At 53.0% G+C, this 23666-nt stretch overlaps 1 protein-coding gene across 3 annotated transcripts in view; it reads right to left on the bottom strand.

Annotated features, from left to right (window-relative positions):
- The window catches only part of ATP7B (ATPase copper transporting beta), a 54316-nt gene that overhangs the window by 7214 nt on the left and 23436 nt on the right, over window positions 1-23666 (bottom strand). For all 3 annotated transcript variants that reach the window (XM_054586502.1, XM_054586500.1, XM_054586499.1), the window contains exons 4-17: window positions 17823-18080; window positions 15894-16057; window positions 13994-14155; window positions 12510-12586; window positions 10832-11006; window positions 9390-9623; window positions 8673-8764; window positions 6966-7093; window positions 6701-6855; window positions 6374-6508; window positions 4131-4325; window positions 2005-2187; window positions 1641-1806; window positions 258-401 (exon numbers count right to left, since the gene is read on the bottom strand). In XM_054586502.1, the coding sequence (XP_054442477.1) occupies window positions 258-401; window positions 1641-1806; window positions 2005-2187; window positions 4131-4325; window positions 6374-6508; window positions 6701-6855; window positions 6966-7093; window positions 8673-8764; window positions 9390-9623; window positions 10832-11006; window positions 12510-12586; window positions 13994-14155; window positions 15894-16057; window positions 17823-18080 (2268 nt within the window). The remainder of the gene's footprint in view (window positions 1-257; window positions 402-1640; window positions 1807-2004; window positions 2188-4130; window positions 4326-6373; window positions 6509-6700; window positions 6856-6965; window positions 7094-8672; window positions 8765-9389; window positions 9624-10831; window positions 11007-12509; window positions 12587-13993; window positions 14156-15893; window positions 16058-17822; window positions 18081-23666) is intronic.

Here is a 23666-nt window from a genome sequence, read left to right on the forward strand (position 1 = left end):
CCTGTGCCGAGTGGGCTGGGGCGGGGAAGGGGGGAGGGCACAGGAAGGGCCCCAGACCGAAAGAAGAGGAAGAGGAAGGGGAAGGGGAAGGGGAAGAGGAAGGCAAGGCCTCTTTTCCAATGCAGAACTAAAATCAATAGGGAGGAAGATCTGTTTGTTTGTTTTTTTTTTAAAAAGGGCAGAGTTTATTTTTGCCTGCCACCTCTAAGGCACTTCATTGCCGCAGGCGCAGAAGGAAGACGCAAGCGCAGCGATACCGTCAATGGCCACCAGGATGGCTGTGTGGCCCTTGTTCTCGTGGTCTGTCATCGAGTCACTGACGTCGCGGGAGATGGCTAAGCCGTTGCGCCTCATCCATTCTCGGTTTCCAATCAGCACAGAGAAGGTCTGGGGGGCTCTGTCTGTTCAAAGGAGTTTGTGGTGAGCCCCGCAGAGCACAAGTTCACTGAGAGCGCACTGCACACGACAGAGCCCTTTTAACAGCCAAGAGCCCTGACCTGTGTTCTGAGAAACTCGAACCTAGGAAGCGCCTCCCAACCCCACCCTTCGAGGACCACACGTACAACACACAAGTAGGAATTAGAACGAGCATTAAAAGGCACATAAAAGGCACAGACTCCACGTGTGCAAATGGTGGAAACACATCAGATGTCATGTGGTGTCCTTGTTTGCCTCTAGGGGGGTCTGATGCTTCCTTTTCAGGTGGTCATTTTATTTCTCCAGCACCAAATCCAAGTGCCGACAAGACCCATCACTGCTTGCTACAGACGACCCAACATGAACCAGCCACTCATCTGTCTACTTCTGTGAAACCTTTCAGAGCTGTGTGTCCTAACAGCGCGCGCAAGTCTTGGGCCTGTCACCTTCTACGTGTGCCAGTTACCTAGGCATCACTGCACGGATCAGTCCTTAGACGCAAACTGAAAGGTCAGGCTAGGGCTTTACTTTGCTAGAAAGTGGTACATGGCTTCTAACAGTAAAGTCTACAGCAAGATTCAACTACGAACATCCTTAAGAGAAAACACTAGGCGGTTTTTTTTGTCTGTCTTGTTTGGAGGGGGTATATTTCCACACTCTTACGCTGATGGCCACCAAGCTGCTGATGGCCACCAAGCTATCCTTAGAATGAGAAAGGCCATCATTCGAAAGCAGCAGTCACTCCAGGCAGTGCCCATTCCCGTAGGGACAGCCCATTCCCGTCGGCTCCCCTAACTGCTGCCAGCTGTGGAAATACACCTTCCCATCAGAGTTCTACCATGTGGGAGGTCCCCCGCCTAGGAAGGACGAAGTCGAATCCCCACGTGTCTACCTGGTGTCTTACGAGCATTAAGCCTAACTCGGGATGAGAAAGAGGAGACTCAAATTATGAGCGATACTCGATAGATTTACGTAATGGACTACTTTTCTCTGCCATTGGTTAGCATCCAGATTCAGACGCAACAAAGAACACAAGAGAAGCTGCCTGATCTCCTGGGGAGGGAGGCGTGCGGTGCACCTGCCATGAGCTGCCTTTCTGCACAGAAGGGGAAGCAGGTGGCGTGCCTGGCACGGTGCTCTCTGTGGTTTGGCACGCTGCCACCCGACCCGGCCCGGCCCCGATCCCTGGCAGGCTGAGCGGCAGAGACAAAAGCCAGGGATACCTGTTTCCGCAGAGACACTGCCAACCCCGTTCGGGTGAGAGGCCTGTTGGTCCGGGCGCTCGCTGTGGGCCAGGATGCCTTCCACGTTGCTGACTTTGCAGCCAATGCCGCAGCCGGGCACGGCCTGGAAGTCCATGCAGTGCCCCAGAGTCTCTGTTCTGAGTTCCTGTGAAGGACGGGGCAGGGAGAGGGGCCAGAAAACAGGGGGAGTAGAGGGGAGAGGGTGACAGGACAGAGACCCACAACGGGGGTGTCCCCGACCCACGGCCAAGGCCTCTTCGCTGGCAGCTGGGAGGCAAAGCCTGCGAGGCGGAAGGAGCTGTGGGCAGGGGCGCAGGGACAAGCTACGCCCGGGTCTACGTACCTCTTTACAGTATTTGGTGACAGCCACACCCAAGGGGTGCTCGCTGCTGGCCTCTGCCGTCCCCACCACGGCAAGAAGCTTCCGGAGCGGCAGCGTGGCCACGTCCACGAGCAGGAGGACCCGCGTGACTCTGGGGACCCCGTGGGTGATGGTGCCGGTTTTGTCAAACATCACTGTCTTTATCTGCCAGGAAAGCACATGTCAGTGCCGCAAACACAGGAGAAGGGGCTTTAGGGCACACACAGCCTGGTGGCAGAACTTCACTCTGACGCCCTCGAGCAGGCAGCCCTCCTCCATACTTTGGGACACGGTCGAGGGCAATCAACGCCAAGTTTCAACCAGGTCCCCTCCCTGCCCGGTCAAAACACCCACATTGTGGCTTAACCTTAATCAGGCAGAGCCAGAAACTCCCACAGATGTACCAACAGGGACACACGCCACCATCCCCTGGACGGAAACCCCAGTAGTTTCTCCTCGAGTCAGGACAGGAGCCAGGGCTCTGGGGTCGGCCTGTCTCCCCGCCTCCTTCTGCCTGTGGGGTCAACCGTGGCTTTCTCTGGCCTGCGTACGGGCAGAAGCCTGCGGAGACTGAAGCTCTCGCAGGCCAAGTTCACGGAAGGGAGTGTTCCTTGGCCTTGGTCACGGGTAAGACTGCAGCCAGACTTTAGACCTATCCCACTCGGTCAATGGCAGCTGTGCAGCGGTCCCCGTGGACGGGCTCAGCCAGTCAGCAGCAGCCACACTGGGACCTGCGTCCTTACAGCCAGAGTCTGCCCACCCCTGGGCTCAGACCACCCCACGTAGGGCCGTCTGCTCACTGTGTGTGACCCTCCGCACAGGCTGCCTTAATCAGTGAATAACAGATTCCACTTTGTGCTCTTGCTGCCGAGCGCTGGCCTCTTGGGACACTAGCGCCCGGTCTTCCCCCAACCGTTCTTGCCTCCTGTTAGTCCACCCATGTCTGCAGCCAGGTCATCCCAACAAGCAGTCCGGCCCCATCACACGGACGGCCCCCTGCGCGGCCCCCTGTCGTTCTTCGGGTTAGATTCCCAGTCCTTTAATAAACCTCTCAAGCCCTTCAAGGCCCCAGCTCCCTCTTCTCCCCTCCATAGCCTGACCTCCTATCAGTTTCTCTCAATGATTTTCTTTCAGGGCCTCGTTTATTATTCAGCAAATAACTGTTGAGTGCATTTAACATGCCAGGCACTGGCAAGGTGCCGGGGACACACAGTGGGAAAAGTTCGTGATCCCTAACTTACTGTGTCTACCACACGCAGTCCAGTGCCCCCGCCCGCCCCCTGGCCCCCAGATCCCTTCCGGGGGCTGTCCGTGCTGCCAGAACCTTCCTCCCCACTTCCGCTTCCAGGCTAACTCTTGCTCAGCTGTTAGGTCTCGCGTTCGCCTGTGTGTTTCCTTCCCGGGCCGCCTGCTCTCCACCCCTCGTGCCCAAGGCAGCACAGCGGTATCTAAGGCAGGCCCCTGCCAAGCGGACCTCCCAGCACCGCGCCCTGCCGTCTGCTTACTGTGCACCTGCCCTTCCGCGTCTGGGATGCCGTCAGGGCCCATGGCCAGGGCCGAGCACCGGGCCCGCACAGAGCAAAGGCCCAGCTACCACTGAATACATCGACTGGAAGGCCAAGGGTTGGTACGTGTGGCCAAAAGAAGGCTCCCATGTGCTGCTGCCCCTGACTGAACTCCCCACGGTCACAGGGTCCCCCGATCTGGTGTTGCTCAGGGGGAGTGAGTCCTGGCTCCGCCTCTCACGGTGCAGGCCTCTGGGCCAGCTGCCTCGTCTCCTCCCGCTGTGCTTCCCTCACCTGGAAAAGGGGCACCCCGAGCGCCCCCTAGACCTGTCGACCAGATTAAGTCAACTGCCACTTACAAAAAGCTAACTCTGCCAGGTTAGCGGCCGCGGCAGCTCCCGCCCACCAGCCCCGGCTCCCCGGTTCACTCAGCGAACCGCGCGGGCCAGCCTCAGCCTCTCTCAGCCGTCTCTGTGCTTGTGAATTTACACAGGTACTATTTCCACCCGTCCTCCAAGTTTAAAAAAATCACGCAGGAAACAGCTGCGGAATGAGCCCAGTCACACCCCGGCCGGTCGGCCAGAGCCCCGGGGCGGGGCCCACCTTGTAGGCGGTCTCCAGCGGCTTGCCGCCCTTGATGAGGATGCCATTCTGCGCGGCCACGCCCGTGCCCACCATGACCGCCGTGGGCGTGGCCAGGCCCAGCGCGCAGGGGCAAGCAATGCACAGCACCGTGATCGATGTCTGGAAGGCGAACCGGATGACCCTCTCCGCCCGGGACGTGTGCCTGGTGGGGGTCTGGGGAGGGGAGAGAGGCAGGTGGGGAGTGAAATGCGAAACCACACGGAGGCCTAATCGCTGCTGTTTTCTTTGTAAATCCCCCCAAAACAAAGTATGGGCCTCCTTTCCAAACATGGTGGGACATACTGGTATTATTATTTGCATTCTGACATCGAGTCATCCTGGTTTATTTTAAAAAATGGCTAGTATCTCTGGAGTATAATCAGGTAATACTGTATTCACTTAATTACAATAAAAAACATGTTTTCTCAATCAAGAACACAGACCTCAACCTCATAAGCTTCCAACTACCCTTCATTCCCTGACTGTGAAGGTAATCAGGTAATACTGTATTCACTTAATTACAATAAAAAAACATGTTTTCTCAATCAAGAACACAGACCTCAACCTCATAAGCTTCCAACTACCCTTCATTCCCTGACTGTGAAGGGCAGGATTCTAACATAAGACATATTATTAAAGGGATTTAATTGTCATAGAAATAGTTGGACTGAAGTGGACAAGCATGTTGTCCTAAGACACAATGCAATTCTTAGAGGTAAAAACGATGTCTTAAAAAAAAACAAAACCCAAAATGGTCATTCTTATCAAAATAACACCTGGCGTTCTGAAGGGCCTGGGTGGACTTCTAGAAGTGGACGTGAGTCCTGTCCCCACAATGACTTTTATGGAGCAGGGTGATAACAATATCTTAAAGGAACATGCAGTACCTCATTTGCCAGCATCCTCCCTGATAATGCAGATAAAACAAAAGAAGCCAAAGTAAGACAGAAAGGCAGGGATCAGCAGGAAGCCACACGTCCCCACCGCCACAGGCCCGCGGGCAGGCAAGCGAGCGGCGATCCCGCAGAGGAGAAGCCTGGGCAGCCGGGGGCAAAGTGCAGAGCCGCCGTCAGGGGCTACCCTTAGAAGCACTGAGGTCTCCGCAGGCGCCAGCAAGTGCAGAGCTCAGCGTTTTTCATTTAACGGGTGGGGAATTTGAGGGAGAAAAATGACATCTCAGTGAATGACATGCACTCCAAGAATAGAATATATGCCTTTTAAGATGACAAAATGTTTTTTAAGACACAGTATCCATTCCATAGTTGCAGTTTCTTATTCTGTGGCTCTCGGGTGAAATACACATTACACTGGGCTCAATATGAGATATTCTTAAAAATAAGGTAAACACTGTTTTCCTCATTGGGCAGTTACCAGCTCTCCTCTCGTGGGCTCTAGCTTTGCGTGCGTATCAAGGTCTCTCAGCCCCGGCACGGCTGGTATTTGGGGCCAGGTCATGCTTTGCTGTGGGGTCTGTCCTGCGCACTGCGGAGCATTAGCAGCAGCCCTGGCCTGCTCCCCCAGATGCGGGTGCGTCCCTGCCTCGTCGTGACAACAGAAATGTCTCCAGATGTGGCAAATGCCTCTGGGGCGACAAAAGTCACTCCCCATGGGGAGTCACTGATTTGTATGGATTTCTGAAGCAGAAATTTTTTTTTTTTATTTTCCACCTCTTTATAAGTTGATAAAACTACATTTCTTAAGATAGAATTCTTCATTTTTTAAACTCAAAAAAGATTCCATTGCCTCATGTATAACATGTAATAAATAAATATTCACTAAAAACCTGTTAGCATTTGCTTGGGAAGCTGCAAGGTTAAAGATGATACTTATGGACACAGACAGCAAAAAATACAAAATTCGTTAAATAATATTATCGTGCCATTAAAACCTGAAGGGACCTATCTTCCGTGGTGTGTGCTTCGTAACTCCCAAAATGGACAATACCGCACACTGTAAATGCTTTAAGTATTGCAACTGAGAGCCGAGTTTGTGAAATTATCTAATGGGGACGCAAAGGCCATCTTTACTAAAAACCCGCAGAAGAAGTAAAGTGACTGGCTGTCCCACCCTGGCTACGAAATTTGCTGCCAATAAAGTAAAGCAAGCACATAAAATGCAACGAGTAATTAAAACCCAACGAGTCAAAGACATGAAGGAACAGAACTAACGGCAAAGGATCATCTACAACCCAACCACCACACAGCCCACAGTGTTCAACTTACAGGAAAGTATTTCTGAACAACACCGAAATCGATAAAACCGACTACAATCCATACCACCAACGTCAAAGTTGAAATGATGATGATAAATGGGACAAAATAGCCACTGAACCGGTCAGCCAGTTCCTGGATGGGGGCCTATGAAGAGAAAACACCAAGGCCGTGGTCAGTGACAACGTGCACGGAGGCTGAGCACCGAGGAACAGGCAAGGCCTGGGGTTCGCAGCTCCCTCGTTGGCTCTCCGCTCGGCCTCCACCTGATTCTGCTCTTCGGGTGATGTCTCAAATGGCAGAGCAGAGATGATACTGGTTTTTAAATTTTTTCTTTACCTTTGACATCTGAGCCTCTTCCACCAGCTTCACAATCTGAGCCAAGGTGGTGTTGTCGCCCACGTGGGTGGCGCTGATGAGCACAGAGCCGTGCGCGTTTATGGAGCCTGCGATCACCATGCTCCCGGGCTTCTTGGTGACAGGCATGGCTTCTCCTAGGGGAGGAGGCGGGAGGCTGCCATCGCGCCGAGCCCCAGCCAGCATCCAGGGGACCTGGCGACGGCACTGACACCCAACCGAAGGGGATGCGAAACAAGCCGCCCACCTGTGATAAGGGACTCGTCAGCCATGGTGTTGCCTTCCAGGACTTTCCCGTCCACTGGGAACTTGCCCCCTGGAACGACCTTGATGACGTCGCCCCGCTGCACCAGCTCCACAGGCACCTGCTCCTCTCTGCAACAGATGCCGCTCAGGTGGCACGCGTGGCCTCTCGCCGGAGCTGGCCCTCGGGGCCCGTTGCCCCGGCCGGGCCCTGGAAGGACGGACCGACTGGCCACACACACTTGCCTCACACCAAGCAGCAGTACCCACGAAATCTGTCAGTCACAGCTACCTAGTGTGCCACTGCTGAGTGCCAGGCCCGGTACGTGGCACTGAGACTGCAGCTGCGACCGGGACAGCAAGGTCCTTACCCTCCTCAGGACAGATTGTGGGGAGCAAACAGACAGCAAACACAATAGTTCCAGGTCGTAAAGAAGCGCTATGATGAAAGTATGCCTGGAGGGCTTCTTCAGGGGTGGGTGGGGCGGGGTGGGGGGAAACCCGGGAAGGCCTCCTGTGGACCGTGGCATCTGAGCCGAGACCTGGATGACAAGAGGGGCCAAAATACAGGGGAAAGGAGAGCCAGAGCCCCTCAGGCAGGCCGGCAGGCAGGGAGCCTTGGGAAGGGGGGAAGCCGCCAGCACTGCCGCAGGGAGGCTTGTGCGGCAGGCCCGGTGCGGTCCCACTGGGTCCGGCAGGGCGGAGCCGTGCGCCCGAGTCGAAGGTCTGCAGTGGGAAGATGGCACAATCTGATTCACGGCTTCAAGTCGTCTCTCTGGCCGCTGCAGGCGAATGGGCTGCAGGGGCGGTCACACGCGGAGGGGTCAGGCTGCCGCAGCCGCCCGAGCAACAGACGCCAACGGCGTGGGCTGGAGGTAGAGCGAAGGACCGCCCAGGGTGCGTTCAGGGCCTGCACCAGGTGCAGTACCAGATGCACGGAACACAGGAGCGCAGCAAGGCTGAGCTCTCAATTTCAGCGTGAGCCACTGGGTGGATGAGGAATCATTTAACGAGATGGAAACACCCACGGAGAAGCAGCCGAGGTCAGGAGAGGGAAGGGGGATGAAAGGGAGCCCCTCGTTTTAACTGTCGGGTCTGAGATGTCTGTTTGACTTGATGTTACATCGAAGTTGAAAGTATGATTGGAGCTGAGGGAAGAGACCAGAGCTTGACATACAGGTCTGAGAGCAAACAAAATAGAAATGCGTTTCAGACAATGCAATGGTGTGGGTCTACTAGGAGAGAAATGGGAAAAGAGAAGGGGTCCTGGAACGAAGCCCTGGGACACGCCATCTGGAGGTTAAGCAGGAGTGGGAGGGGCAGGCGGGGGGCGGGGGGGACGTTGGCCGGTGCCTCGGAGGAAGCGAAGCGCGGAGAGGGCCTGCTGGAGCACACCCCCGGCCCTCGCGGCTGACGCTGCAGACGCACTCACACAGACGCTAACGTGGGAAACTCCCCGGCCCTGTACTTAGAACTAATTTGTATACTCTGGTGAGTGTGAGTTATATATTAATAAAAGAGAAAAAGTTTTAAGGGACATGAAGGTATTTAAATGCCTGGTGTATGCAACTGGATTGAAGGAGGGACCTCACTGTACGTTTCTTTGCCCACCTTCACGAGGTCTCAGGTAATGTCACGTACACGATGGGTGTTTGATGTGATACACAGAGTGACATAAACTGATCAAGGACTTTGGATGAAGGTAACCCACCTGATGATTAAGTTGTCCTTGCCAAGGGTCACCACGGTGGCTTCTGTGGCTTGGAGAGACATGAGTTTCGCAAGGGCTTCCGAGGTTTTGCTCTGAGAAATAACCAGAATGTACAACAGGAACTACTGCAAATTGATCCGTGCAGGAAAAGGCTGCCCCCAACACCAAGGGGCTCCCCCACACAGTGTGGCCCACGGCCCATCGACGCGGTCATGGCACCGTCACAGGGAACGCACAGACGCCAGCCACCTAGCTCAATGAACTACATTTCCGGCTGGAAAAAAAAAACAAAAACCAATCTACCCACGGACAGCTTTCTTTTAGGTTCCATTCCTTTCAGAGCCTTGCTCATTCACAAGGTAAGTTTTAACGTTGAGCTCAGTTCAGGGTATTATAAGTGGCATGACCCGAAGGGGCAGATGTGGATTTCTAGGCTAAGACGCCATGCACTCTGTAGGTACTAAGCGACGGTATGACCTCGGACCTGAAATCCAGGGTTCTTGCCAAGACCCGATGCACCTGAACAAAAGTTTTACTAATTTACCAGATTAGCTGGGATTTCAGAAGTAGCGACCAATTTGGAGCTTAGTGATCGAAGCACCTAATTACAGGTAGGTTTCACATTTCTTTAAGTCTTCCTCTAGATTGAGTGTAATTAGTAAGTCTAAACGGAGTTCAGGTGAACGAACAGCTCCTTTGGCCCGAAGCCGCAGTTACCTTGGCAATGTGTTCCAGCCACCTCCCCAGGGCCACGAAGAGGAATAGCATGGGGGGCGTGTCAAAGAATGTCACAGGGCTCCTCTCGGCCTCCTCGACCAGGGCCACCACCAGGATGACCAGCGAGTAGGTGTAGGCGACGCTCGTGCCCAGCACGATGAGCACGTCCATGTTGGCCGTCCTGTGTCTCAGCGACCTGTAGGCCTGGACGTAGAAGTACCACCCGCCGAGAAGCTGAAAGGCAGGTGACTGCCGTCAGAGCTGGGACAAGCAGAGCACGATGTTCAGGGAGCCAGCGGGGGCCCAGAGGTCCCAGGGCTGGCGAGTACCCTGGGCTCACCCCCAATTTTGACATTATTTTTTCCCCTGCAGTCAATGTTTTTGAAGTGTATTTCCTGATTCAGGATCCTAGGGGCCATAGGAACGGGTCATCAAGGGCGCGGGAAACCTTTAGAACTCTGAGTACACCAGCTATGCGTCCCTCGATAGAAGAATGGTGGCAATGGTGACCTACATCATGCTTCATGCATGCTGTGGCCAGGGCTCTGCGGTCCCTAAGGAGAATGCGCTGGATCTACGAACTCCTGGAGTGAAAGATGCCCATACAACACACTGAAGGGGAGAAGCCAGTTACAAATCAGGGCCTCTAACGGGCTGCGGCTGCCTTATGTGAACCTGCTGACACATGTACATTCGTTCACATGTAATTATTATTTATACAGATGAAAGACACACCCCCAACGAGTAATGATGGGGTGACCCTGGGGAATGCACTGAGCTGGAGGCAGGGCGTCAAGCCAACGAGTAGTGTCCCCGTTTCTATTTCAGTATGGCTTGGACTGTTTACAATAACTGTATGCTATATTTAGAATTAAAAAGAAAATACAGGAAAAAAAAAATGTGGCCTACAAAGACTTGTTCCTAGATAGTCCTACACATTTTAATATTAAGTCAGGAGTTTTATTTTATATTCCAAAATATACAGAGGCCACACTTCCCCACAGAAACACAGCTGGTTCCTTAATATTGCCCCAGACCGGAGGTCCCATGAGGCCTCTCTCTTTTGAATTATAATTTCCTCAGGACCCCATTTTTGCCACTCAAGATAAGACGTTAAAGAGAAGCATGAGCTCCATGGTGTTCCAACTGCTGCTTCTAAAAACAAAGGTAAGTTAAACAAAAAGGAAGCCGAAGACAACTGGCCACCAACCCTTGCAACGAGGTGGCTGCTATGCCAGGGAGACGTCAACCACCTGCAACCAACAGTGACACTGATTGTGAAACCAGGTCTTTTACGTCCTCTGAGTTAAGAGGTCACCCCGCCGGTGGTCACAGGACAGAAAAAGGCTACGACCGGCTGGGGTGGGGCAGGAGAGCGGCAACGAAGCGCTGGTCACGCCCGGGCATGAAAGGCAGAGGTCTGACCTCCTTCTGATACGCACCTGGACAAAGGTACACAAGATAAAGAAGATGAGATTTAGAACGGACAATCCAGGAATGATGTTGTGGTGCAGGACCATAGACTCGTGGGGTTTGCTGCTGGATATCAACATGTAGATCATTAAACCCATGACAGGGATGCCAAACACCAGGCTGCACAGGAAAGAATTCCTCCACCTGGAAAGCAATGAGCAACACCGACAGGTTATGTACCACCAGCTGCTGGGATTCCGGCCGGGCCCCTCCTGGGGACTCGGCTGAAGACTTGCCTTTGTCCCGTGTGTGAGAGAGATGGCCACAGGCTATAATGAAAGGCAGGCTCTCTCCCTGACACGGGCCACCTGAGGGAGCATTTAAAGGTCTACACGTCTCTCTAAGGACATTCCTGGGATGTCCAGAACCAGCCTGTGCCTGCCGCTGACTGATGTGTTACCTTCAGCCTACAGGGGTGGCGATCTGGTTTCAAAACGCCACCTTCTACCAGCTCCCCCGAAAAAGTAGATCAAAGCAATCTTTGATTAGTATTAACTTAGTTCTATGCTTGCTTTTTAAACTACACTTCAAATGGAGTCGGAGAGAACAGGGAAGCTGCCCTGCTGAACACCAGAGGTGGACGCGGTTGGGGGTGGAGGGCGGGAGGTGGTGGTCATCAAGTGACCGCCGCGGCCTCACGCTGGCTTCAGCATCCGTGAAATGCTAACCAAGGGGCCGTGGAAACTGATGCGCCTTCCCCGCGGTCTGAAAACCACGGCCTCCAGTGCGATTAGTCTCACGCCCTCCAGTGGCCACCCCGGGTCCCAAGAACGAGGCCCTCGCTGGCTTTTCAGACGCTTCTGCTGCCGCTCCCTCCGAGGCCGCAGGCGCACCGACCACAGCGAACCCCCTGGGAGTCCCCGGAGCCGCCTGTCACTGTGCCCTGGAAGGCCCTCGCTTCCACCCCACCCCCACGCCCTTGGCCCAGGACACTTCCGCTCGTTGCTTGAGGCCCAGATCACGTGTCCTCTCTTGTCAGCCTCCCACACTGGCCTCCCAGACCTCACCCGAGCCAGTGCCACCCACTCCTTCCCGGCAGGACTGTGGGCACCACAAAAGCAGGGACATTCTATTCACACCCTACACGTGGCACAGTGCCCTGCGTATCACAGCGGCCTTACGCTTACTGCACGGCCGTGTGAACATCTGAAATAACGAATGAACCCAGGCTTCCTGCTTCCCAGGCCATTTTCTTTCCACTCGGCCACGATCCTCGTCCTTGGATCCTAGTTCTAGAACCCATTCAAATAGAGTCTTAAAAGGCTGTACCAGGAAAAATCCACGCTCCCTTCCCTCCGGCTTCAGGGCTGTCCCATCTGCTGGCTACCCGCCGCAGGTGGCTATTTCAATTAAAATCAACGAAAATGAAGTGGAATTAAAGAGTCAGTTCCTCAGCCGCACTGGCTGCATTTCCAGTCCTCAGCAGCCACTGGCAGCCACACCTGGTGGTGCAGACGCCGAGCATTTCTGTCACAGCAGGCAGTTCTGTGGGCGGCACTGGAGGTTAACGTCACACAGGTAAAGGCGACCAGTCCGAGTGGATGGCACGGTGGGCGGCCGGGGAGGCAGGGACCCCGACAATGAGGCAGGGTCAGGCCCGGGGCGAAGCAGACAGGAGCTTCGGCCGACCCCTTCTGCCCGACCTACCTCCGTATTTCCGCCCTGTGGTCCAGGTGGTGGGCGCCGGGGATCCTCTGGGCCGGGGAAGCACGAAAGCCGAGCTCCTTGTTATTGGAAAGGGAGGGGCGGGGAGCAAGGGGGAAAGCGCTTCGTTAAAATGGGCACGGCCGCCTCTCTCTATTGCCCTCTCTTCCTTACTTGATCCGATCCCTGTGTAGAGTCACATCCTTTACAAATACACACGGAGAAAACTGCCAGCAAATGTCCTGTCAGCCAGCGCAACATAAAGAGGGGCCTCGGAATTCGGGTGCCGCGATTTTACACCAAAATTACAATTACGGCGGGAGAAAGGGCATCCAAGACCATCTACGGACACATCCTTCTACAACTAATACCGGCCTAATTATACTCGGAAAAGACGCCCCAGAATCACAAGAACGGAGGCGGGCCATTGGCAACATTCACGCGAGGACAGAGGGGGCCGCGCCTCACTCCGCGGGCTGGGCGGAGGCTCGCCCTGCCACTCGGGTGTCAGTCTGAGACTGCTTAGCCTCTTCCGGGCCGCATCCCCGGCCTGCAGGAACAGAAAGGCCGCCGGGCCTGGAGAGGGGGGAGAGGGGGGAGAGGGGTTTGAAAGCCAGCCCGGCGGCCTTAGCTGGGCCTCATGAGCAAAGCACTCAGCCCCCTGGGATCTCTCCTCATCTGGCAACGCAGCTGGCCGTCCGCCCCGAGGGCCAGGCGCTGGCCAGCAGTTGCGCATCAAACAGCTCTGCTAGGCCACGCAACGGACATCTCTCTCACGTATGCGCGCGCGCGCGCGCACACACATACACACACACACTCTGAAGAGAGAATTCAAGACGAGGTTAAATGTGCTGCAAGCTGTTTCATTTCCTAAGAAATTTCCTAAGTACACTCAACCTCATTCACTCATACCATTAGTCACCACCAGCTAACCTGGTTGGGTTCTGAGTGTCTTAACCCGTCCTGAACACTCTTCCTCGTACGGTGCGATAGCACGCAGACCTTAACGGGAAGCTGGACATCTGTGGGCGAACCGAGGGGGACCGGAGAGGTGGGGACCACATACATGAAAAGCTATTCTAACCGATTTTCCAAAGGCGAAATGACCAAACTGTTCCACTATAAAGCAGGCCTAGCAAAGTGGCAACATGCAGTATAATTCAACAACATTTCTTTGCTCTATAGCTATCTGGTACAGACACAAATCATACCTAAAAAGTATAGTTAGGCAATTTAACACATGAACTGTACCAGGTATCGTGGTGATATTGGTGTTTCTCAGGAATATCTAAAACAATAATGTCTCTGTGTCTCTTTTCCCCAATGTTTTCTTACCCATTGACTGATTTTTTCCCCCTTAAAGCATCTGTTATTCACTTAACTTCAGTTTATTTTAAAATGATTCCCTTTCTTTCCACTGGGAAAGTCAAACATTTTTTGGTGACTCTTTTTAAAGGCAGGTACAGTTTTTTAAATGACGGACTGACCTCAATAATTCTGACAATACGCCGCGGACCGATGATTTCAGGATCGAACTTCACGCGGGCTTTGTTGGTGGCCAGGGCCACGGAGGCGTGGGTGACGCCGCTCGTCCGCTTGAGTTTGGACTCGATGTTGTGAACACAGGAAGCGCAGGTCATGCCAGTGATCTGCAGCACGAGGCGACAGAGGTCCTGCTGACGTGGGATCGAGGGGCGCACAGGCTGCTGCAGCCCCCAGGGCCCGGGACCCCCAGCTCCCAACCCCGAGCCGTCCCCCAGGGGCTTCACGGAGAGAGCAGAGGATCTTCAGGGACAGGCAGGCGAGGGAGGAGCGGTGCACAGGCCGAGAGCTTACGTGCCGGCAGGGGGCTGGGCGATAGGATTTTTTAAGGTCTACGACCATTTCCACGGTGCCTGTGAGGTCTCCTCTGACTCTCATGGTAACGCTAGGACCACTCTTCACACACCTGCACCTCGCCAGGCACTACCCTGCTCCCACCAACCCTGCAGAGCAGGCCTCAGAGACCCCGGCCCCGAGAGGTCTGGGACTTGTCCGAAGTCGCACCCCGGTGAGCAGCAGGGCTGGGCTCTGGGTCCGTGCTCGGGACTGCGGCAGCGGTGTCGCGAGGCGGCCGCTGACGACCCGGTTAGGACACACCCCTGCAGCGCCCGAGCCTGAAGCCACGCCCAGTGGGAGCCCTGCCACTCTGTCACACCGTGCTGTGTGTCCTGACCCGAGAAACAGGGTGGGACACTTATCCTGTAAAATGCATCAGCAAACCAGATAACCCACCCTTCCAAGCATCAGCGGTCAGCGTTTCCCAGATACCGCTGAACACAGACATCCAGTGTCTGAACATGTGATGATGTAACTACTGATACTGCTTAGTTTAAAAATACACACACAGTAATTCAAAACAAACAAACAAACAAAACGAAACAGTGTTCAAAACCGTTTCACTTTTCCCAACAAAATTCTTGATTCAGATTTTCCCCACAGTAGGGGTCTGAGCAGGAGCTGATTGGAACCGTATCACACGGGGGGGGGGGGGCATGCAGAGCGAAGGCTTTGTCCCGCAGAGAACACCGCCCATCAGCAGCTCAAAGTGCCATTCGTGTCCTTAGTACTTTCTCTTCGAACACACACTTCACCATGGCAGTGACTAAACACAGCAAGGAAGAGACCCTTCCCCTAAGTAAAAAACATCATCACTCAATTTCTGTGCGTTTCTTCTGCATCTGCTTTTTGACGCCAAACGAGCTTTGTGCGTAAATGCTGGCAACCACAGCATATATTCTCAACACTTGACTGCCTGTTGTTTTCAGTGATTTGTTCACATGCAGCTGGTGACAATGGACAGGCGGGCAACCCCCTGCTGCCATCACCCCAGACACCCCGACTACGCGGGGAGCAGCAACTACCCTTGGCGCTCGCCGCAGACCGAGCGCTGCGCAGCCACCTTGTCCCCTTCCAGACGTCCCTTGCCTAGGTACAAGCCCTTTCCGTCCGCGATGGCCGCCAGGCTGACTCACCACCTCCCATCTCGAGACACCACCGACATTCCCGCTTCCCCCCACGCAGGCTTCGTGGGACGTGTTCACACACCACTGCCCCGAACCACCAGGTCAGGACAGCTGCCACACTGACGAGGCTCATCTTCCTCCGGCGCTCCCCCCGCCCCCCTGTACCTGAACGTGCCCCGAGGGGTTCATCCCTGTGACTCTCTGACACAATGGACATACCTTCAAACATGAACAGGTCTTGCGGGGCGTCAACGCAAATCAAAACAAAACAACACGCCCAACAGCAACAGAGGCAAGAGAAGGGCGGCTGAGGGAGCGCAGCCGCGGCTGCCGCCGGCCACAGCCCTTCAGCCCCCGGCTCCGGGCCGGCCAGCGCACTTACGATGAGCTCGATGTCGCCGTTGGAGCCTGCGTAGTCCTCCAGCACTGCCGCCTCAAAGCCCAAGTCCTCGACGAGCCGGGCTATCTCGAGTGGCTGGATGACTTCCGGGTCGTACTTGACCTCCGCCTTTCCGGCCATCAAGGCAACCAGCACGGAGAGAATACCTGAAACCGCCGAGCCACAGCTGTGACACCCAGCGAGGTCTCTGCGTGGTCCACACAGCCTCGCAAAGGCCCCCACGTCTGCCCCAGGTGTCTTTAGAACAATGGTTCTCCAACGGGGCTGCACGTTGGGATCGCTTTCAGAGCTCTGCACCAGCGCCACGCGGGGCCCTTGACCCGCGCCCCTTGAATCAGAATGTTCAAGAATCAGAATGAGTACCAGGTATCTTTTTGTTAAAGCTCCACAAGTGAGTCTAATGTACAGCCAAGCATGTAAATCAGTGTTCTAGAGCAATGTTTCTCATACTTTAGGGAGCATACGAGCCACCTGAGGACTTCACTGAACGACAGGCTCCGGTTTAGTCGGTCTGGGGTGGTGTCTGAGGTTCTGCAGGTCAGCCCAGCGCCCAGGCGATGCGCCCGCTGCCAGCCTGGGGGCCCCTTTGGGTCAGGCTCTAGGAGACCTGGTGGGCGCGTGCACCTCAGGGCAAGAGACCCAGCCTGCAGCGAGCAACTGCTGCTGCGTAACAGACCCACGCGGTCCGGCAGAAGTAACGCCCGACTGAGTGCGGCGGTAGGGGAATAATACGGGCGTAGTAATTTATAGTTTCAATGTGAACATTTCACCTGAAATGTCCTGTCGTGTGCTTGAGCGTGATACTGTTAGGTTACGGAACAACATGCTTATGGTTTTGTAATAAAAGATTTTCTAATAAAAAAAATGGGTGTTATTAGTGCCAGACCCTGTACAACAGTCTTTTTCTTCAGTCACTTTCATATAAAGAAAAATGACTTTCAAAATGGTTTCCCATCCTCTTTACCAGTTTGTGGTCACTTTCAGAGGTGAAAAAGGGACCCTGCTGACTACCTGGCCAACACCATTGTTTTGATTAAGGGTGGGCAAAGGTCATTCAAATAGATGAAAGCGATGACGTACTTTAGAAAAAAATGTCATAAGGGATAAAAATGAAGGGCTCAACTCAGGGACAGAAGCACAGGCACAGAGAGAAATAGGTTAATTTTACAGGCGGCCAGGCCATGGATGACAAAGGGAAGTCCTAGAACATGTCCATTTGAGCACGATCATTCTAAAGCTCCAGGGAGCTGAGGAGAGGCTGGAAAAAATGTCATTCTAATTCAGGGTTGATTCTCAGAGCCAGGAAGACAGATCAGAAAGACACGTGAAGCCACTGGAGCGAGGAAAAAGTTTCCTAACTCTGGTGGCAAAGGAGGGTCATGGTTAAAATATTTTCCAAACGAAAAATCGGGACAGGATTTTTGCCGCACTCCGAGGTTTAAGAGAATACTGAAAACAGTCTGAAGGACAACACTGCCAATTCCACAGCGTTCTGCAGTTTACACAGACAACAAGAGAGAACACTTGAAACTGGAACTTCACTAAAGGCAGGCTGTTCATTCACTTGATAGTAAGAGGTTGATGTGGTGGGAGGAGAAAGATGAAGATGCTACTAAGGACAAGCTAACTGAGGAGGCTTCCTACCCACGGGATGGGCCGTGAGCTCTGCCCGGGATTTCCTGCAGCTAACTTGGAGACGGATTTTATCTCATGCAAACTAAACACTCCTTAAAGAACAGATGTCACGTGCCCACGGACATGAGACAAACACCTACACGATCGCACGAGGCGTGTGCCCCCAGGTAGGGACGCTCCTGATCGAGGCAGTCCGCCGAGGCGCGGGAGGGAGAGCCCGCAGCTCTGGACGGGCAGGCGCCGCCTCCCCAGGGGGGCACGGCGCAGGCCTCTTACCAGCCTCCTTCTGCAGGCTTCTCTCTATGGTGGACACGCAGGATGCGCAGGTCATGCCCGAGATCTGCAAGAAGCACTTCTGCGGTGCCGCCGAGGGCGAGGCCTGCGGGGACTCGGCTGGGAGGCCAGGGCTGTGCGCCCTGGGGGGCGCCCCAGCGGGGACAGCCACCTCCCGGACAGACACAGGTGTGCTGGCTGCAGTCTGCGCCGGGCCGTTTGCTGCGCTGAGCTCTCCAACGTGGCTGCCAGCGCGGTAGTCTGGAATACAAGGTCAGAAATCGTTCAAGGTAGAAAACAAATAGCTGGGGTTTTCTTCACTACAGGAGGTGCAAGCCTGACCATGTTCAGCTGAAGGCGGGGAGGGGCTGCGTGGGCTGGTGTTTCCAGTCGCTGTGTCTCCTTCCCACCATCGGAGACAGCGGCATACGGTCCCTGTCGTGCGAAATGTGCCGGCACTTCAAGAGCAGAAAGTCCTGGCTGGATCAATGCTCTGGTTACCTGAGGAGAGCAGTGAGGAGCTCACCAGGCACTCTGCTGAGCACACGTGTGACCTCCGTTCATCCTAAGACAGCTCTGGGGTAAACACTCCTATCATTCCCATTTTGTAAAGAAATAGGTTGCAAGCAACTAAATAATGTCACCGAAACCCCTCAGGTCGTAAGCAGTGTAGCCAGATTTCAACTGGGCCTGTTCAACCCCTTCCACTGTGGTCACCTTCTGGACAGCAGGGCTCCGCGCTCTCCCCACGACAGTCACAACACCCCAAACAGCTTTGCTGGGTGTCTTTTTCTCGCTCTTTGCAGAAGTCCTGTCCACATTCTGGACACGGCCCCCCGTCAGCGGGATGAACGGCACCTTACCGGCTCCCAGTCTGTGGTTTGTGTTTTCACTCTCCCCTAACGAGGTCTCCTTTGATCAAAGAAGTCCTTAATTTAACGAAGCCCAACTCGGCAACCAACTAAACAACGTTGATGACCCGTGCACTGTGCTATTTCAAGATATTTGTCTGCATCAACACTGAAAATATTCCTGATATTTTCTTCTGAAAGCTTTATTATTTTTAATTATTGTTTTTTAATCCTCACCTAAGGATATGTTTATTGATTCTAGAGAGGAAGGGAGGGAGAAACATCGATTGGTTGCCTCCCGTACCTGCCCTGACCGGGGACGGCACCCACAACCTAGGTATGTGCCCTGACCAGGAACTGAACCCACAACCTTTTGGTGTATGTGACGATGCTCCAACTAACTGAGCACCTGGCCAGGACCAAAAGCTTTATTATTTTAATAAACATCCACATTCAGGCCTATGACATACTTCAAATTAACTTTTGTGTGTGGGGTGACAGGTCAAGGTTAATTTCTTCCCACTTGGATATCCTGCTGATCTGGCTCCGTATATAGAAAAGCCTATCCCTTCCCCCACTGAATTCTGAGGGTCAGGGTGCGGGAATTTTTGGGGGGGGGGAGGTGGGGGCCTTTATTCTGCCTTCCACATGTATATACACTGATGTAGGTAGTTTTGTCAAACCGATAAAGATACAGGATGTTTTCAGCACTCTAGAAGGTCACGCTATTTTGATGACACAAAAAACACATATAAGAGGATGTAGAAAAGATAATTTTACATTATTTAATGATGAAATCCCATTTGGAAATCCATAGCTGCAGAACATAAAAGTTGGTATTAACCTGTATTGACAACAGACAATGACTTTTAAGTTTCCCTTCTGAGCCCTGGCTGGTGTGGCTCAGTGGATTGATTGCCGGCCTAAGAAACAAAGGGTCACTGGTTCGATTCCCAGTTGGGCACCTGCCTGGGTTGTGGGCCAGGTCCCCAGTAGGGGGCGTGTGAGAGGCAACCACATACTGATGTTTCTCTCTCTCTCTCCCTCCGTTCCCCTCTCTCTAAAAATAAATAAATAAAATACATATATAAAAAAAGTTCCACTTCTGAATAAATCCCACACCTTGGGATGTTTCGCTCATTTTCTGAAATGGGCTAATGCTTCTTCTACCCACTGGAAGAGTCCAGCTGACGGAAACCTTGAGCCCCTCGGTGGAAGACCCCCGGTGCTCTAGGCTTCCAGGGCCCCACTGTATTGATGCAGAGACTGTCACCTCACCCACGGGCAACGGTTCACCCTCCTGGACTTCGCCATTGTTCAGAGTGACTCCACGCCTGGCATCGCACACTCACAAAATCTATTCTACAGCCACCTCTTAACACTCCACCTCCCGTACCCATCGACCCCTCTACGTCTGCCCACCCCCACCCCTGCCATTCTCCCAGTCCATCACCTGTTTTCTGGACTCACCTGCCTGTCTATCCCAATATTATGGTAACAGTTCCAATAATATCTGTGCTATTACAGGGAATCTCATACCTTTACTACCCTGTAATTTACATATTGCTATTCTTTAACACTGAGGTAGGACTCAACTAAATTTGGGGTTTCGGAGGATTGCTAAAGAAAGTTAAACTAACAAAGACCCAAACAAGCTGATGCTCCTGGGACCTGGACTAATCTACGCTAACACTACGGTGGGCATATAAATTGATTAGGCTTTCTGGAAGTCTACTTGGCAAATGCATTAGTAAAAACAGTACCTCCAGCTGCTTGGTACTTAATAGAGGCACAATAAATATTTGTGATGGAGTTAAATGATGTTTGCATGGTGTGGCCCAGCACTTTCAGACATTCAATAATCAAGTAAAGTAGGTGCGTGCACAAGGATTCAGCCTCAGCGATGCTCATCAGTATTACTTCTAATCACCTGCACCCAAAACAGACGGGAAGAGTGTGAGAGGAAACCAAGTCATGGTACCTCCACATGATGGAGCTGTGACTGAGGGAGCCTCCAGGCCCCCGGGAGGTGAGGTGAGATTATCAGCCGAAATGGTAATCTTCCGGGAACCTGGGGAGGGGGAGGCGGGCGGGGGCACGCGTCCGGGCCTTGGCCTGTCCGACCGTCTCTCCTGTTCCTTGTTCCCAAGCACCACCGCACAGACTGCTCTCCAGCCACCGCGGAGCACTCCTGGCACCCGTGGGCCTGTGCTGCGTACCCCCCGCCCAGAGTCTGGATGAATCCTTTCCATTCGGAAACCCTAGCCGAGCCCCGCTCTGACGTCACCTCCACCACCAAGTCTGTGGGAGCCCCACGACCAAATGCTGGATTTCCTCCTAATCCCAGCACTTTACCTACACCTTGCTCGCCTCTGAGCTCTGCGACTCATTAAGAACACAGACGGGCAGGTGCTCGGCTGCCGCTGAGCATGCCACGGCAGCCAGCACAGCGCCAGGGCGCAGCGCCCTCAAAGTGGCATCACACACTCACAGCAGTGACAGGAACACATTACACGACTTTTCCTTGCATGTCATTAATAATCCATCCACCTGTCCATGCACTTAGTCATTTACTCAAAAAATAGTTGCCATGAAAATCAGTGAACAGATGCAGAGCTGCCTTCTAGGTAAAAACCAGGGCTAAACGTATTTTTAGCTGTCAAATTATAACTACGTAGAAACCTTATTCTCTTTCATCTGGCCTCTTATTTTTTTCCCCCCTGTGACCCAAACTGTCCTCCCCTAGCACCCCGACTCATCCCCTCCCTCTCCGTTGCTTGATCACTAAGCCTTCAGGGCAACAAGGTTGCGGTCGGCACATGGGAGCCTCAGGAACTGCTTCACTGACTATATACAGAGACCGAGGTTGCCATCCAATGGGAGAGAGTATGTCAATACGTCGGCCTCTGTTGTGTTTTAGCTCCCGACCCAGGAAAGTGGAACAATCCCACAGAACAAATCCTTGCGAGGCCGGACAAAACAACTCCGCGGCCGATGTCAGGACCAAGTGCAACAGTCCACCACCCCGACCCTGGCACCCACCAGTCAGTAGAGACGACCGCAGCTCCCTCCGTCACGATGACTGACTCTCTACCCCTTTAGGATCCATCCCCTGGAAGCAGCAGGGGCCAGGTCTTTGAGCGCGAGCTAGCTGTGACTCCCGGCACGGCACCATCTCCTTATTAAATCCTTGCCTTCTTGGCTGCAAACTCCTGTCCGTGTCTTATTGGCCTTTGATGTGTGTAGGCAAGCAGACCCCTTCAGCGTGGTAACAAAATAAGCCGAGAGGCAAAGCCTGTTGCTCGCCCGTTGCTCTCAGGCCCTCCCCACCCGGCCCCTTCCCTCTGCTTCATTGTCAAGGGCCCTGTCTCTGCAAACCACTTTACGCAGGGTCTCCTGTCAGCTCGTTTCTGATTACACTGGGCACCCAGGAGGTAAAAAGTGGGAAATGAAGCTCTGGCCGGTGTGGCTCAGTTGGCGGGGCAGTGTCTCGCAAACCCAGAGGTCATGGGTTCGATTCCCAGCCAGGGCACATGCCTGAGTTGCGGTTCGGTCCCCAGCTGGGGCGTGCACAACAGGCGACTAATTGACGTTTCTCTCCCTCTCTTTCTTCCTACCTTCCCCTGTGTCTGAAATCAATGAAAGAAACAAAAAGTTTTAGGAAGTGGCAAACGGTGGTAGAGAAAGGAGGAAAAATGAGCGTTACCCATCTCCCCACTGGGACCCCAGTTCTGGCCACAGCCTTTCCCTCCGTAGTGCCAGTGCCACCAACTGCCTCGGGGAGCAGCGCCCTGGGCTCTAGGACACCCTCTCCTCAGACCCGCCTTGGGAAGGGGGCGTGGCTTCTGCTACTATTCATCTCTTGGGTTGGGTTTCCTTCCCACCGTCTGTTTTTTCAGCTGTTTAAAATCTCTATAAATACCGTATTTCGCCATGTATAATGTGTACTTTTTTGCCCAAATTTTTGAGGGAAAAATAAGGATGCATGTTATACATGGGTAATACTAAAACATATCTATATAAATGTTTTTCATTTTTATTTATGTGTATGCATTAAACGTATTAACCCTAGACAGCAATAGCAACATCTGTATGCAAAATAATACCCTGGAAATATGATAATCGGTTTTGTTCCTAAATATAAATAAATAAATAATTGAATTAAAAAATTAAAACGAAAGATTTTCTCCCTGAAAGTTTGGGCCAAAAACGTGGGTGCATATTATACATCGGAGCGCATGATACACAGCACAACGCACCGGCTCCCTGGATTAAAGCCCCCACTGAGCTCCCTGTGACTCGGCTGGTCCCCATCCATCACTTCCCGCCTCTCTCGCCTCCTTCCCAGATCCCGGACGCGTGCTGGGCGCTATTAAGCCAAAGGAGAAACAACAAACCACAGGGTCTGAAGACTGTCCCGCAAGACTTCCTACCCGATCCAGAATGAATAATCCAATCCCAATGATGCCTCTTTAACATTTAAGTGGCTATCAAGGGTAGTCACCAGCTCACTTCCAGTTTATCCAAAACTAAGATTGACAGGTAGAATACAGAGTGTCCAGTTGACTTTGAATGTCAGATAAACAATGAGTAGTGTTTTAGTATAAGTATGCCCCATGCAGTATCTGAGACATACTTATAATAAACTGTTATTTATCTGAAATTTAAATATAGCTAGGTGTCCTGTATTTTTATTTGGTAAATCTGATACCCTAAATACCTCTTAGAAGAAACACTAACTCTCATAACTCTGCCCAAGAAAAATCAACAGTTTTTTTAAAAATCAACAGTTTAATCAAATCCAATTATTCTGCATTACGTAGTTCAACGCAAATGTCTTTTTACTGCCAATAACCTGACTCCACTGTTGGAAGATGTTAAACCTCACAGAAATAGAGCAGATGTTGGCTCATTTTTAGGAAGGATTTCCTGTTCCCTTGTGTTTTTCTTATTTTTATTTTTAAAAAACACACACAGACAAAAAAGAAAAAAGAAA

The sequence above is a fragment of the Pteronotus mesoamericanus genome, unplaced genomic scaffold (genome assembly GCF_021234165.1).
Source record: "Pteronotus mesoamericanus isolate MK-2021 breed Mesoamerican mustached bat unplaced genomic scaffold, CSHL_Meso_final contig_94, whole genome shotgun sequence".
NCBI lineage: Eukaryota > Metazoa > Chordata > Mammalia > Chiroptera > Mormoopidae > Pteronotus > Pteronotus mesoamericanus.